Here is an 18204-nt window from a genome sequence, read left to right as displayed (position 1 = left end):
TTCCGAGTGGCCAGCACCACCGCACTCCCTCCACCAACCTCCACTGAACGGCAAAGGCTGGCCAGCTTCATCTGCCGGCTGGCTGTTTTTCTTCAAGGCCTGTGCCGGCCCACTTCGTCGGCAGCTGTTGTGTTGCTGCAAGGCCTGTGCCGGCCGGATCATCTGCAGCTGTGGTACTTCAAGGCCTGTGCCGGCCAGTTCATCTGCCGGCTGTGTTTGCCTGCAGCGGCCTTCTTCTGCGGGTTGTGTTTGCCTGCTGCCTTTGCCATGCCATGCCCACTGCCCCTGTTCACCAGTCCCGTTCAATTTTTGCCCCCCCCCCTGTTCATTTCCATGTGCGCCAGGATCCGCAAGGCAACAGTTTGCAAGCTGCAAGAACTGCCCTGTTGGCAGCTACAACACGGGCCTGCAGTGGCGGCCCGTGCACCGTGTTTGCGTCCATCCATTCATCCATCCATTCGTTGTGTTCATTGCGTGTGCCACTTGAGCTGGCACGGAGACTACGTGTGGTGTGTGGCCCATGCACCGTTGTGGTTCACTGCGTTCAGTTCAAAAGGGAAGGCCTTGGACTGCGTGTGAGCAGCCGGCCACGTTCCCTGTCACCTGCATTATTTGAGCCAGAGACTGTATGTGAGCAGCCTGGCCCCCTGCTAACTGCTTTTTTTTTGCAGAGTTCAGTGATCCTGGGCCATGGTTTAGTGTAAAATTTGTAAGTTAAGGTAAGATGTACTGTAAATATGAGTGCGCCCCCGGCATGTTTGTCTTAGTGCCGGCAATTTTATTTAAGTCGTCCGTGTGAGTGAGTTTGTTTAGGTAGTTACTCAGCCCTTCGGTTATTTATTTTGGGGACACGAATACCATGAATGTCGCACTCAGGGATCCGTAGGTAAAATGTACTAGGGGAAAACTACACATGATGGCACACGAATATTTGACGACTCGGGACGAGTCTGTAAAAAGGGGAGGGGGTAGTGTTGTGGTTGACGAAATTCACAAACCACCATTCAGGTCCCTTAGGTGAGATATCTCTTTAAGTATCTGTGTAGTTAGGCCCAAACCCGTTGTCTAGAGGGAATAAATGTCATTCACTCGGGCTGCGACTCTTCAGGATAGCCGTTTTTCTTTTACTATCTTTATTTTGGACCAGCCGCCATTATTACCACCACCAACCACGTCACAACGCCGCTTCACAACAACAACCACCAACCACAACGCCGCTTCACACAACAACCACCAACCACAACGCCTCTTCACAACAACAACCACCAACCACAACGCCGCTTCACAACAACAACCACCAACCACAACGCCGCTTCACAACAACAACCACCAACCACAACGCCGCTTCACAACAACAGCCACGACCTTTACCGTCACAACTCGCCACCATCGCATCCACACCATCTCGCGCCACTCGTGGGCACCGATGCTGGACTCGTGCGGGGCGCGCACCGAGCAGCGTGTTCAAAAACATCACGGACTTTCCGCAGAAAACGGATCAAAAACGACTCACGCCCACTTTTGTTCCGTCCAATCGGTGAGCGAGGGGCGATTTGGCCCCGCCTCCAGGGCGTTGGAGGGCGGTCGCTATATGCAAATACATGGATCAAAAAGCATTCACGCCCACTTTTCCTCGGGCCAATGGGGAGCCAGTTAGAGAGGTGAAGGGTCGGAGGCAGAGGGTCAAGGGTGAAAGAGCGAAGCCACGGGGCTTATAAAAACGGCTGCGTTTGTCAGTCAAGTTAGTTAAGAGTTGGAAGTTGAGAGTGTGCGGAGTTCAAGAGAGTCATCGGTGGAGCTGGAAAGAAGTGGTACTAGTCAGAGTGAAGAGGACGGAGCTGTGGAGAGGTGACGGCGGCGAAGGCGGACGAGGGGGTGCTCGCGTCGGTGCCGGGAGCTGCACAGGGAGAGGCCAGCAACGCGACCGAGGTGGAGGAGGAGACGCTCGCCGCGGGACCCGAGACAGGGTGATATCCTCCTTCCCCCGAGCATCAGCAACCCCCTCCTGTTTCCCCCCGCGCTGAGATAGTGCGACAAAGGGGGCCCCCTTCCCACCCCCTACCAGACACTGTCCGCGAGGCCCGCGGAGTTGAGGCACCACCGCCGCTCCGCGTCTCATCATCAGACGGGTAGGCCCGACACGGTCTCGGCCCCAGGCCCGCCTACCCCCCTCATCCTGGAGGGTGGTTCTCTTTTCTTTTGCTTTGGGAATATGTGTTGTCGGCGCCGTCTGTGAAGTAAAATTGTATAAGTGTTGCCGTGCGCCCGGTAGTCGGTTAGATCTGCATTGTTGCATTTGCTTTTTGTGTAATATTGCATTGTCTTCTTCTTTTACATGTGATTTTGGTGGAATTGTATATGTGTGCTTTCCGTTCATCGCGAAATAAATGTGCTTATTGTTGAACTGTTTTCCCGCTTCGCTTCGTCTTTTCCTCTATTGAATCTCCATCCTGCTTCACGTAAAGGGTTGGTCGTGGGCTAAAACGCCCGATAATTAATCGAACCGTCGAGGCCGACGAATAACACCGCTCGGTTATCCCGATAGTACGGAACGGGTCGCTTAAAGTGGCCCGTGTCCGAAGTCGACCTGCGGCGAGGTGCGATCGCCCGGTCTACCCTCCGTGTGGGTACTTAGGTCGGTCGAATTTGGCGAGCAACCCTATCCCACGCCGGGGCCGATTGGCACGATCGTGGTGAGACCGAAAGGTCCACCCGTGACTGGTTCCCGGCGTTAGTCCGAGAGGGTCACGACTGGATTGTCCGTCCGGTGGGCGACGTGCCGCGATTCGAGTTACGTGGCCGTCAGCACGCCGGCGGGCGCGAATCCGCAACAGTATTTTTTGGGGGTAGTTTTTTTTCTTTCTTTCTTTTTTTCCCCTTGGGGGAAGGGGCATGGGGTTGGTTAAAAACACACATCAACCACACAACCCCCCTGAACAAGACCCCCATCAACAGCACTCCGTACACAATCACCCATCGATACTCAAACTACCTAAAAGTCATATCAACATCCCCATCCATACCCCTCTATCTCCATAACGTCCAGGTACCTATCCAATTCTAATTTAAACTTATCTACTTTTTCTGCTGCCACGACCTTTCCAGGGAGACCATTCCATGCATTGACCACTCTAAGTGAAAGTCACCTTCCTTACTATCATATTAACTCTCCTCTTCTTTACTTTCAGGCAATGGCCCTGGTTCTGTCACCATCTACTCTGTTGAATAATTAATCTTCACTTATTTTACCCTCTTTGTTTTACCTATAGCTGCCTGGCACTGTGCTGCCTGCTTACCTCCCATATCTATTACCACCCCCAGATCCTTCTCCTGTATAACACACTCCATAATTACCCCTTACATCCTGTAATCTCTATTTTCATTGTTCTTTCCCATCTCCAACACCTTACACTTGTTCAGGTTAAACTCCATCTGACAATCTTTTGCCCAATTCATACAAGTATCAATACTTTCCTGTATCTGATCACCACCCCCCCCTCTATGACCTCACAACCCTTTGCTTTGAGCTTCTTTCCCAATACCCTGTTTCTATTTTTCAAAACCTCTGAATAAACTTTCCAGACATCAGTGTGGTGGAGTCTGCGGGCCTATGGGGAAGGGCATGGTGATGATGCATGGTGGGCGTGATGATGGGAGGAGTGGCCGTGGGGGTCGGCAAGGGATATGAGGTGTGCGCGCCGCCTGAGGCGTCGTAGTAATGCTGGAGTCGGCCGGCTCGTGAGTGTGCCGAATACGGAATAAAGGGGAGCCGCGGGCACAGTACGCCCGCGCTCGCACTCGTGCAACACAGCCCGGCTCGACTGTTCCTCCGCTTCGTGTCTGCCTGCTAAGCATCTCCCATTTCAGTACAGTACAATCATTTGCTCCTCGGTGTACCACAACCAACTTCTTCCGACCATGACCCGATACGATACCGTCTACCCTTCCTTCAATGTCCCCAACTACTGCTCCTTCAAAACTGCAAAAATCGTTCTTGTGATTCCTTGTGTGTTGTTGTCCATGAACGTGTTCACACCATCGAGTGCACGCTTCACCGGCAGGCTGCGCATGCGCATTGTAGATCGCAGTGAAACGCGGCTGCGCATGCGCATTGTAGATCGCGGTGAAACGCGGCTGCGCATGCGCATTGTAGATCGCGGTGAAACGCGGCTGCGCATGCGCATTGTAGATCGCGGTGAAACGCGGCTGCGCATGCGCATTGTAGATCGCGGTGAAACGCGGCTGCGCATGCGCATTGTAGATCGCGGTGAAACGCGGCTGCGCATGCGCATTGTAGATCGCGGTGAAACGCGGCTGCGCATGCGCATTGTAGATCGCGGTGAAACGCGGCTGCGCATGCGCATTGTAGATCGCGGTGAAACGCGGCTGCGCATGCGCATTGTAGATCGCGGTGAAACGCGGCTGCGCATGCGCATTGTAGATCGCGGTGAAACGCGGCTGCGCATGCGCATTGTGGATCGTGGTGAAACGCGGCTGCGCATGCGCATTGTAAAACGCGGCTGCGCATGCGCATTGGCGGATACGTTCAACAGACGGCAGGGTGCAGAAAAATGGCTGCTCTCAGCGTGATGGGTCAGCGATCCACGGGCGAGTCTGTGCGTTCACAGAATGGTGAGTGAGTGGCCAGTGCGGAGTGCGATGTGGTTCTCCTGGATGGAATTTAACGATCGTGTGAGGAGGGTTCATCGAGGGTCTGTCAGAATGAGGTGCGACCGGTGTGTGAATGGAGTGGGTTCTGTGATCGCGTTTTATGATTCTCTCTCTGTGGCTTTGTGTGTCGTTTGTCGAAGTTTTTTTTTTTTCTTGTTGTTGAGGTAATATTTAAATGTCGTCGACTATTTTTATTTAAAACGTGTGTAAATCGCCGATTTGATGTTCCGATTGAATTCAATTGGAACGTTAAAAACGGGGCCCGTTGGTAACAAACATGGCGGACGCACGTGGGCGCGGGTGGCTCCTCGCGCCGAGCGGGAAGGCGGCTCGGCCGCTCCCGGGCCTGTGTTTGTGACAAACGATGACTTGCGGGTTAAGCCGTGTGTTGGATTCGTGGTTAGGGTGGCTGGCTCAGGATCTTGGGGGGTTGCGATCTGCCACGTGGTAAAAGTGGTTGATAATGGAAGAGGAAGATTTCGAGATTTGAAAAGCTTCATCAAAAAATAAATAACTAAAAACCGTGCAACTTGATTGCTTTTTTTTTTCCCCCTGCATATGAGGTCGAGGCTCGTGGAAGAGCTAGAACACATGGCCAGAACATAACAGAGTAGTCAACGTATATGCCTGGTGTTTGTTTAATGGTTCGGGTCCTGAGTTCAAATCCCACTCAAATGGTGGGCTTGGGATCTTCCTGCCGAGCTGTTGAATTAATACCAGGTGGGTTGACTGCTTATCATCCTTCCGAGGTCAGCAAAATGAGTACCAGTTTGCTGTTATCCTGTGTCGGAGTGGGGGCGTTCCATGTCAAGTGTACATATTTTTCAGCCAAATTTTGACACATCGTCTCAGATTTTACTCTTTTGTTTTGTGCAAGTGTTTGTGTCCACGGGAAAACATTGTGTCAATTTTCAGACCTGGGGGCCCATTTTAGCCCCCCCCCCCCGACAATTTTGGCACCCATGAAATACTTATTTCATGCAATAAAATGCAAATTAATTATTTAAAAATCATACAATGTGATTTTTCAGGATTTTTGTTTTAGATTCCATCTTTCACAGTTGAAGTGTACCTATGATAAAAATTACAGACCTCTACGTGCTTTGTAAGTGGGAAAACCTGCAAAATCAGCAGTGTATCAAATACTTGTTCTCCCCACTGTATATAATGTGTATATATATATATATTGCATCATTTGCGAAAAATTATTCTGCCTATTGTGTGTATTGATTTTTAATTGTACATTTTTTTTGTATAACCATCATCGAATGAAGTTATAAATGGGATAATCTCAGTTTTTGCATATTTTGCAGTAAGCATGGCAACTGAAGATCGAAAGGAGTTCCGAAAATACTGTTGCGATCCGTTCAGCTGCCATAAAACGAAACAACGAAAAGATCTTCGCAATGCGTCAAATGATAAGTTGATTAAATTTTCTTCAAAGGTGAAAAAAGATGACAGACTTTGTACTTCGTGCAGAAAAAAAAACTTTCTCAGTTGTCACCAGAGTGTATTGAAGAATCATCTTCGACCAGTTCAGAATTATCATCAGAAGGTACTATCGAAGGCATTGCAGAATCTATTTCGACAGATTAGGACGAGGAGGTTTTTGCGCGAGAAGCAGAAGTTTACCTATTAAACCAGTCGTTATCGATGATAGGCGAACGCCAATTCGACAAACAAAAGGCGGAAAGGAACCCAGGGTCCGTTCTTGAAAAGCGAAGTAAAGCGGAAGATTCTGTGCGAAAGAAATTAGAACTAGTTGCTGGACCAAGCACTGCGGAGAAAACACAAAATACAGCGTCAAAATGTGATGAAAACTGCATGCCAGAGGTGATCAAAAGCCTGAAAGAAAAATACGTTGTTTCGAGCCGTTCAGAACGAATACGTATACTGACAATATTTGCTAGGAATATGAGCATCAGAGGGATGATGAGTGAATTCAGTTGCTCCCAAAGAATGGCTGTTTAAGCCAAAAGTTTAGAGAAAGAAAATGGTATGCTATCGTCTCCAAATCCCAAACAGGGTAAAATATTGCCTGACGAAGTGAAATCCGCCATAACCGAATTTTACCGAAGTGATGAAGTCAGCCGAATAATGCCGGTTAAAAGGACTGTGTGGTGGTCAGGAATGAACATGGAAAAGACAACATTCAAAAGTGCCTGGTACTAAACAATCTCAAGGAACTGTTTCAGAAATTCAAAGAGAAGAACCCTGGCTTGAAAGTTGGATTCGCAAAGTTCGCCATGCTCCGTCCCTCGGAGTGTGTCCTGGCCGGTTCAGGCGGTACACACAGTGTATGTGTATGCACGATACATCAAAATGTGAAACTCATGATGTTTGGTTCCAAAATGCCACAGATAGCCGAACTTCCGAGCTATCATCATGTGATAGCACACAGTTTGTAAGCCAGCACAACCGGCATGTTATTTCAGAACTTGTGAAAGTTGCCCATCAATTGAAGACTTCAAAACAGAGCTACTGAGTGCTTATGAACTAGAACATATTGATGAAATTCAGTTTAAATGGTGGACATCCACTGACAGATCTGAACTGAGCTCCATGGTCCTGCCTTTGGAAGAATTCATTAATCAATTCTGTGAACGTGCGGTGAAATTAGTGAGACACGACTTCATTGCCAAGGCCCAATCTCAGTTTCTGAAAAATAACAAAGATGAAATCGGTGAAGCAGAATTTGTCATTATTGGAGACTTCTCAGAGAACTATTCATTTGTCGTACAGGATGCGGCCCAAGGATTCCATTGGAACTGCTCTCAAGCGACGATTCACCCCTGGGTTTACTATTTCAAATCGGACGATGGCAAATTAAACCACGATTCGTTCACGATTATATCAGAATGCAATACTCACGACGTTGTCTCAGTCCACCTCTTCCAAAGAATGCTCATTGAACACTTGAAATCGAGCTTTGGAAATGTAAAGAAACTTTACTACTACTCAGACGGTTGCGCTGGCCAATATAAGAATTTCAAAGCCTTCATACACCTATGTCGTCACAAATCACAGTATGGTATTGACGCAGAATGGCATTTTTTTTGCCACAAGTCGTGGCAAGGGCCCTTCAGATGGCGTGGGAGGTACAGTCAAACGAGAAGCAACACGTGAGAGCCTGCGTAGACCTTACGACAGTCAAATTATTTCTCCAAAAGATCTTTTCGCCTTTGCTAAAAATGGTTTGTATGAAATGAAGTTCGGTTACGGGATCCAAGAGGCGTATGACGAGGAAGAACGAAATCTGGAAGAAAGGTTAAAAACGGCCAAAACCATAGCTGGAACTCAAAAACTTCATGCTTTCATCCCTATTTCTGAAACTGCTCTTCAAGTAAGCGAATTCAGCCTGAGCAAGGAACACCGTATCGAGTCAGCTATTTCAAAATTTACACCAACTTTTAACAGGAAACTCTCAGGTTATGTCACAGTCCACTATGATGGAAAATGGTGGCTTGCCTGCATCATGGAAGCCTTTCAGGACACTCATGAAGTGAAAGTGAATTTTCTTCATCAAAACGGGCCCAAAAATAGTTTATTTTTTCCTGACATTGAAGATCACTGCATTTTAGACATTTCTGATGTACTTCTTTCCGTAGAACCAAAAACTGTTACAGGTAGAACCTACACAATCAGTAAAAAAGAAACACAGCTGTCAAATAAAATATTGGTTGGCAAAAAATCTTGACTATAATATACTAGGAAAAACTCTCACTCGTACTAGTATCGCTTCCAGTTCCTGCATGTGCATGTAGAAAATTTATGTATAATATACTGATATAGTGTATTGGAAATCTTGTGCTCAAATATTGTGCTATGTATTGTGTGTCCAGCACCTGAGTCCCCGAACAATAAAACCATCATCACACTTGAACCCATTGAGATCCCATTTTCATTTATGCTGCGGTGTTGGAGTATATGAAGGGGTATTCTCACACGAAAAATTTGGGACCCTCAGTTTGGCTGGGGAGCGGGAGCCCAAGGTCAAAGGGCGCCCCTAACTATAACTTTTTGAATTACTGTTTCGGAGTGATTTTTACCTTACGGGATTCGAAATATCTCGCTTTTATGAGCATTTTGATACCAAGATCAGCCAAATCGGACCACTACAACCTGTGATATGGCTTCTGGAAGATTGTGGGGCAGCCGGGGGGGGCCCTAAAATGGGCCCACAGGTCTAAAAGTTGGTATTTTGAGTTTTTTCACCCAAGTGAATAAATGACCAACATATGGGGAGAAAATGAGGTATTAGTGTCGGGAGGGTGTGAACACTTGACATGGAATGCCCCAGTGACGACCCGTCCAAGATTGTGTCCATCAGCCAAGGAGACTGCTTCGGAAGGGCCAACGCCCTGCACCGCGTATGGTCCCAATGGATAGATGGTCAACATATGGATTGGTCTCCCAAGAAAGGTGGTTGTGGCAGCACAAACGATAAATATGTTTAAATTGGAATTGTATAGGCTCATACCTCGAAGCATGAGAGATCGAGGGTGTACACTGTACAAGGATGTTGGCAGGACTTGTAGGTAGTTTGAGTATGGATGGATGGGTGATTGTTATCTCTGTGTGAGGGTCTCATCAAGGGGTAGTATGTGGTTGACATTGTACATTCCTCACCCTTAAACTGTATTCACCCCAAAAAATAAATGTCTGCATTTCCATGTGTAATTATAGCATCGTGTTAGTGGTTGACGGCGCAGCAAAGTCCAGTCATTGTCATTCATGGAGTAATGTACCTTTCATATATGCATGAACTTGCCACCCTTGTATTAAATACCTTGAACACAGAGTTGCTGTCATGGTATGTGCCCTTCTCTTCACTGTGTGTTTGCAGTCATGGCCGCAGCCTCCATAGCAAACATCCTCAAGAGCTCGTTGGGTCCTGCAGGCTTGGACAAGATGCTGGTCGATGACATTGGGGTATGATTATGGGAAAGCCTTGTAGTTTTAAGGGTTTTGTTCTGGACGTGTTAAACAATTGACTCTTTTGCACTTGTCTGTGGTCTGTGATGATTGTATCATACCATCTTTCGGCTGATGCCTGATGAGATAACATTTTCTGAGACCAAGCCTTCACACTCGCGCTGTCTCCACACTCGAACACTGTGAGCTGCGCTTCCGAGCCGAGTCCGAGTCAAGTTGGGTTTGGTTGTCAACAGATATTTTGTTGGCACATGAAATGGAAGTAATTGCATTGCTTTGCGAGTGTGTGTGGTTACCGTAATCGGGCACTAACTGCTACCTTTCTCGTTATGAGTTTAGATACAGCACAAATCTTCAATAAATAAATCTACCAAGGTATAAACTTATAAAATACCTATGAGTCGTTTTGTGGAGGATTTCAAATCCAACTGGAACAGCACTCGGTAAAGTGCATACCTTTACCAGGCTGAGCAGTTTACGTTTTGTATCCCTAATTGGCTTGTTCTTGTCACCAAACTAACTCCTCCAAGTTTCATCACAAGTCATCCACAACTTTTTTAAGTTCTGTGTCGTGCTGCATATCGTTTTTGGGCCCCATCTCTTTCATGGTGAGGAATCACTTTAAAAATTCTCAAGTTTTGGATCTCCACCAAATTTTGTCAAAATCTGTCCCCAACTTTTTGAGATATCCTGCTCACAGACAAACGGACAGACGGGTGAAAACATAACTTCCATCCACCTTTGGTAGTGTAGGTAACTGGAACGCCACTCAGTAGAGTGTACACTTCCACTAGGCTGAACAGTTTACGTTTTGTATCCCACTGATGGGTTGGATTTGCATCTGGGCCTTAACAAAAATCTAATCTAATCTTGTTCTTGTCACCTACCCAACTTATCCACCAAATGTCATAACTTTTTCAGATATTGTGCTATATTTATTGTCTCTGTCTCTCTTTCTCTCTTTCTCTCTGTTTTCCCACTTGAGCATTTGCCTAATGATTGAGGATGCCACGTTCGTATCTTATAGACTGGCAATTTGTTTGTCTTCAAATGCTCTTGTCTGGTATGTAACCGATGTGCAAGCTCGTCCAGGAACCTGGGAAGCAGGTTAAATTTTTTTTTTGTTTTTTTGCTTTTACACACAACCCCATCGCTGGTAATGAGGGTGCAGGACTGATGCTGTGTGCATTTTCTCAGGGCACACTGATTGTCTATTGCATTCCCTTTTGTAGGAGGTGACTGTGAGCAATGATGGTGCCACGATCCTTGGTCTCCTGTCTGTGCAGCACCCTGCCGCCAAACTGCTATGCGAGTTAGCAGAACTGCAAGACAAGGAGGTCGGAGATGGAACAACCTCTGTGGTGAGTTCTCCAAATACTAGTGCGGCAGACACAGGGTTTGACTCGCCACTTGTGGTGCACAGCCAGATTTTTGAGGCTCCTTAAGTCTGTAATCATATAAAATTGAAGAGGAAGATATTGTTGCGGGTTGGGTGAGAAGACCACTGGGGAGGGGGGGGGAGCTATCTCGGCTCCCACCAGACTCTCCTGAATTGTAGGCCGTCACACACGGATAATTCTGTGACACGGTGGGTCTCTTTACTGACCGTGGATGCCAATAACTCAACCACGTGACTTAGGGTCCTCCGTCTAGTTAATTCGGTTACCTAAAAATAACCATGTGATTTAATTACCAGGGAACACACCCTCGGTACGCCTTGTCCAAACCAGATCACTCGACCGGACCGGATCGCTTTATCGCATCAGATGCAGCCGAGCGACACTGCCAAGGACACACCGGCTGAAAGGAACGGATCGTTGGGAATAAAGTCCTGGCTAAGCTAGGATTTGGACCATGCTGGATCAATGAAGGAAAAGACAAAAACGAGCAGGAAACATTTCTAATAATGATTTATTAACAATGGGGCGAGGAAAGGTATGTGGTACAATCAATCGATTTATTGGGGTGTGTTGTGCAGAGATAGGGAAGAAGGTTGTGGTGCGACAATAATCAAGCAACTTATAAAAGCGGGCGCAGAGCAGACCGAACCCAAAAATAACAATTTTCTGCAGGCTTACTTATAGAGACAGGTGCCAGGACACACGCACACGCACACGCACACGCACACGCACACGCACACGCACACGCAGACACACACACACACAGACACACACAGACACAGACACACACAGACACAGACACACACAGACACAGACACACACAGACACAGACACACACAGACACAGACACACACAGACACACACAGACACAGACACACACAGACACAGACACACACAGACACAGACACACACAGACACAGACACACACAGACACAGACACACACAGACACAGACACACACAGACACAGACACACACAGACACAGACACACACAGACACAGACACACACAGACACAGACACACACAGACACAGACACACACAGACACAGACACACACAGACACAGACACACACAGACACAGACACACACAGACACAGACACACACAGACACAGACACACACAGACACAGACACACACAGACACAGACACACACAGACACAGACACACACAGACACAGACACACACAGACACACGCAGACACAGACACACACAGACACAGACACACACAGACACAGACACACACAGACACAGACACACACAGACACAGACACACTCAGACACAGACGCACACAGACACAGACACACACAGACACAGACACACACAGACACAGACGCACACAGACACAGACACACACAGACACAGACACACACAGACACAGACACACACAGACACAGACACACACAGACACAGACACACACAGACACAGACACACACAGACACAGACACACACAGACACAGACACACACAGACACAGACACACACAGACACAGACACACACAGACACAGACACACACAGACACAGACACACACAGACACAGACACACACAGACACAGACACACACAGACACAGACACACACACACACACACACACACAGACACACACACACACACAGACAGAGACAGACACACACACACACAGACACAGACACACACACACACAGACACAGACACACACACACACAGACACAGACACACACACACACAGACACAGACACACACACACACAGACACAGACACACACACACACAGACACAGACACACACACACACAGACACAGACACACACACACACAGACACACACACACACACACACAGACACAGACACACACACACACAGACACAGACACACACACACACAGACACAGACACACACACACACAGACACAGACACACACACACACAGACACAGACACACACACACACAGACACAGACACACACACACACAGACACAGACACATACACACACACACACACACACACACAGACACACACACACACAGACACACACAGACACACACACACACACAGACACAGACACAGACACACACACACACAGACACAGACACAGACACACACACACACAGACACACACACACACAGACACAGACACACACAGACACAGACACACACACACACAGACACACACACACACAGACACACAAAACCTGATTAAGAGGAATGGAAGCAAGACAGGAGAGGAGTTGAGGCTACGGTCTCTCGGTACCTTGGTATAATTGATACGCTGTACCCGAACACACCAACAATACATTTGGGGGGAATGCTCTGTGGTGTGGTACCCCCCTGACAGCTGGCACGTCGTCTCTCGCTTCGGGCAGCTCGCATCGAGACCGTGGGTGTGAAGGAGGGTCTTGAGTTGGGAGGGTGGAGTCAGAGCCATGTGGGTGGAGAAGAGAAGGAATCCAGCGATGACAACAGAAGGTGGAGTAGGGTTGATGACGACGGAAGGCGGAGTCAAAGTCCAGCTTGAACAGGAGAGGCAGGGCAGAGAGAGAAGGGAGGCCCCACGGGGAGGGGGGCCACCCCGAAACTCGGTGACTTCACCCGAATCGGGTGCTCTGATTGGCCGCGGCCCGGGCGCAATGGCCAGAAGCAGCAACATTCCACTTCCGGCAAGGTGACCCCACGCCGCAAAATGTCTTGCTCTGACCTCACGACATGAAATAAATCGCCCACACCGAACTTCACGTCATGTCTTGCCTTACAAGAACCCCCGGGCCATGTCCTGATGATGAGGCTGAGGTCAGCATCGGTCACACATGTCCACTCGTGCGCCCCCGACCAGCTGGCCAACGTGCCCGGTCCATGTGCGCCAAGTGGCCCGAGCTGCACAACATGCCTCTGCCCGATCGCAGCTTCGCTGCCTGTAGACTTGGGGGGGACATTTGCTATCTGCGGGGAACATCTGTGGCCGCCGAGGACCAAAGGTACGTGGTTATGGGGAACCCATGCAAATACAGTAAGATGTGTCCATTCGTGCCCCGCTCTGCATGATAATAAAGTGTCGCGAGTGGCGCACGGGTCTGCCTTTTGAGAGCACGTTCTGTACAACATCTTCCGTTCCGATCCGCCATTATGCACGTGGCCAGCACTTGCCCGATTCTGCTATCGTGTGCACGGGGTGAAACCCGATCGATATAATTAGTCCAGAAATGGGCTGAAAGGAATGCGCCACTTGTGCTTTGCACACTCGCATCCCGCGCAAAGTGGCATGGGGTTCCCTTTCTCTTATCGGCCTCTGTACGTGTTCCGTGTAGCGTGGGCGTCGTGTTGAGTGTGTTTCCCATCTATTGGGTGGAAACTACCGCTGTGTGTGCGTTTGGCAGGCTGTGTTTTCTATGGAGGGGTGTGGATGTAATGCCTGCTGGCCCTTTGCTGAGGACCCATCTCACCGCGAAGGGCACACGTGGCCCAGATTTACCTCAGGAATAATCAGTGAAGAAGAGTGGAAATGACATTAGAAATGAAATGCAGAAGAAATGGTGTAAGCAAACCGAGCTTATGAGATCCTCGCAACGCACGCCCCTGTTGTCCCGCTAGACAAAAGGGAAAGGACTATCTGCACGTATATTAATGGAATAACTGTCTTGGGACCACTTTCTGTTGGATGCATGCGGTTCCGAGAACTGCAACAATATATGGACAAGCCGGTAGGCGGACATGGGTAGTCGACTACCCAATAGAACCTAACGCGATGGGCCCATTCGATGGGGAATGACCTGAGGATTAAGCACAAGAAAATTCATGATTCCAGCTTCAAGGGTTAATGCTGCAGATTGTTTTTTCGTTAAAATACCCCCACATTTAGAGGTTTTTTGGCCGTTGCGAGGCAACGGAGGGGTCCATAACAACGGTTATTTCTCGCACATCACTCGGACATACCATGAACCTACCATACCAGTTTCATGTAAATCTGACTCATCGTCTCAGATATAACGAACTTCGTTTTTTTATTGTTTTCGACCAGGGTTCATTCAAAGTCTATCTTCTCCGACAGTTTTCATAGGATCCGGCTGGAAATTTTTGACAGAGGTTGATTTTTGTGCGCATAAAAGCCTGGAAGCCGATTTTTGATTTTCGAAAAAATATATTTTTTATGATTTTTCAAAAATTTCAAAGTCCCGTTGCTTGGCAACGGGTGGTTGCTTAGCAACGAAACTCAAGCGCGCACACTCCCAGCCTATATGGCACCTGTTCGCCAAGTTTCATCGAAATTGGTTTGCTGGTTTGTGCTGTGGAGCCTCGTGTTGCCCGCGCGTGACACACACACACACACGCACACGCACACGCACACAAAAAACCCGACAATAAGGGTAGGAAAAAAAAATCTCCAAAAAAAGTTCTTTTTTTTTTTTTTTTTTTTTTTCGACTCGATCGACTACCCAATATATATACAGCTCTGGAAAAAATTAAGAGACCACTGCAAAATTATCAGTTTTTTCTGGTTTTACTATTTATAGGTATGTGTTTGAGTAAAATGAACATTTTTGTTTTATTCTATAAACTACTGACACAATTTCTCCCATATTCCGAATAAAAATATTGTCATTTAGAGCATTTATTTGCAGAAAATGACAACTAGTCAAAATAACAACAAAGATTCAGTGTTTTCAGACCTCAAATAATACAAACAAAACAAGTTTATATTCATTTTTAGCTCGCCTGTTCGAAGAACAGAGAGCTATAGCGATACCCCCGGCGTGAGCGTGAAAATGTTAAAGTTTTTGCTGCAAGTTATTTCCTTTCTAATGTTTTTATCTACCGCACAATTTTTTACTGATTACAATATACATATATTGCTTTAAAATTATTTGTATCAGACCACTGCAATGCTTTATAAAAAAACATTATTTGACTTGTCTTTTAAAAATGATAAATGTATAAACAGGCGAGCATTGGGTGGCTTTGACACCAACTCTCTGGTTAAACAACACAATACACTACTAATGTTTTAACTTAGGACGAGTTCAGAAATCAATATTTTGTGGAATAACCCTGATTTTCAATCACAGCTTTCATGCGTCTTGGCATGCTGTCCACCAGTCTTTCACATTGCTGTTGGGTGACTTTATGCCACTCCTGGCGCAAAAATTCAAGCAGCTTGGCTTTGTTTGATGGCTTGTGACCATCCATCTTCCTTTTGATCACATTCCAGAGGTTTTCAATGGGGTTCAGGTCTGGAGATTGGGCTGGCCATGACAGGGTCTTGATCTGATGGTCCTCCATCCACACCTTCATTGACCTGGCTGTGTGGCATGGAGCATTGTCCTGCTGGAAAAACCAATCCTCAGAGTTGGGGAATATTGTCAGAGCAGAAGGAAGCAAGTGTTCTTCCAGGGCAACCTTGTACGTGGCTTGATTCATGAGTCCTTCACAAAGACAAATCTGCCCGATTCCAGCCTTGCTGAAGCACCCCCAGATCATCACCGATCGTCCACCAAATTTCATAGTGGGTGCGAGACACTGGCTTGTTGGCCTCTCCAGGTCTCCGTCTAACCATTAGACGACCAGATGTTGGGCAAAGCTGAAAATTGGACTCATCAGAGAAGATGACCCTACTCCAGTCCTCTATGGTCCAATCCTTATGGTCTTTTGCAAACCTCAGCCAGGCTCTTCTTTGCTTCTCATTGATGAAGGGCTTTTTTCTAGCTTTGCACGACTTCAGCCTTGCCCCGAGCAGCCTGTTTCGAACCGTCCTCGCCGTGCACTTCACCCCAGCTGCCGTTTGCCATTCTTTTTGAAGGTCACTTGATGTCATCCTATGGTTGTTGAGTGACATTCGAATGAGTTGGCTGTCATCCTGGTCAGTGGAAAGTCGTTTTCGCCCTCTGCCAGTCTGTAGCTTTGTTGTCCCCAATGTCTGCTGCTTGACCTTGTTCTTATGAACTGCCGTCTTTGAAATTTTAAGGATGGAAGCAACGTGATTCTCACTGTATCCCTCTGCCAGTAAAGCCAGAATTGAACCCTTCTTTTCCTCACTCAAAACTTATCTTTTTAACTCTTTTGGCATGGTCAATAGTTCTTTTTTTGATTCCAATTACTTTTGAGGTACCACAAGCACTGTTTTTGCCATCCAGCTGGTCCTATTGCAAGAGGATAGTGATGACCACAGCCGTGGTTTTTATACTTTTCCTTGTTAAATAAGATTCGGTTCAGGTGATCACCTCATCAGTACCTCACTAAGTAGAATGAGGTGTGCCTGTGTTGGAATTCAACAGACACTGGAATGGAATGGCTGCCATACATGTAGAGATGCTGATTAAAAAAAAAAAATTTGGAGTGGTTTTATTTTTTTCCCAGAACTGTAGATGTGTGTGTATATGTATGTATATGTATATGTATATATATATATATATATATATATATATATATATATATATATATATATAAGCCTGGTGTTGGCTTAGTGGTTAGGGTGGCGGCTTGGGATCCAAAGGTCCTGAGTTCAAGCCCCGTTGGCTGCTGAATTAACACCAGGGGGTTGACTCAGCCTGTCATCCTTCCGAGGTCGGCGAAATGAGTGCCAGTGTACTGGTCCCGGTGTATGCCTCGGTTAGAATAGGTGGTGTACCATATCCCTGTGTGTCGTAAGAGGCGACCAGGGTTGGCGTCAGGAAGGGCATCCGGCCATAAAACATTGCCTCAAGAAAAAGCCAAACCCCTGCACAGCAGGGAAAAATGGCTGTAAAAACGGTCATATATATATATATATATATATATATATATATATAAATAAAAAAAACACACACACACACACACACACACACACACACACACACACACACACACACACACTCGACCGGTCAAAAGTTTTAGAACAGTGTTTCTCAACCTTTTTTGTCCCACGCCCCACTTAGATTTTCAAAAAGAATCGTACGCCCCACCATGATTGGAAACACAACAGTATATACTACATTTGTATTCAAAAGGCTTTATTAAAACTTTATTGCAAATTTTATTCAATTGCTACTCGCTTCAATGGGAGCCCTGCCCTTTATGCTGGCTGCAGATTTGTTTGATTCGAGAAACCAATTTTCTCAGTTTCAGCCTTCAATCACAACGTTTCGTGATTTCCAGTCGATTTCTCTGAGCTTGCAGCAAATCGGGAACAACACTAAATCCGCATTGGACTGAATAAGATGATGGAAAATTTATCAATACTTCCCTTGCTGAAGTAG

General features: G+C 47.0%; 1 protein-coding gene across 1 annotated transcript in view; it reads left to right on the top strand.

Moving 5' to 3' along the window:
* Positions 1-4473: 4473 nt before the first annotated feature.
* The window catches only part of TCP1 (t-complex 1), a 33524-nt gene continuing 19793 nt past the window's right edge, over positions 4474-18204 (top strand). The window contains exons 1-3 of the mRNA XM_085853326.1: positions 4474-4632; positions 9518-9603; positions 10839-10967. Of these exons, the coding sequence (XP_085709452.1) occupies positions 4527-4632; positions 9518-9603; positions 10839-10967 (321 nt within the window). The 5' untranslated portion in view covers positions 4474-4526. The remainder of the gene's footprint in view (positions 4633-9517; positions 9604-10838; positions 10968-18204) is intronic.

The sequence above is a fragment of the Eptatretus burgeri genome, chromosome 13 (assembly GCF_056783735.1).
Source record: "Eptatretus burgeri isolate ZD-2024b chromosome 13, Ebu_testis_v1, whole genome shotgun sequence".
NCBI classification, from domain to species: domain Eukaryota; kingdom Metazoa; phylum Chordata; class Myxini; order Myxiniformes; family Myxinidae; genus Eptatretus; species Eptatretus burgeri.
This window is presented reverse-complemented; position numbering and strand designations above follow the sequence as displayed.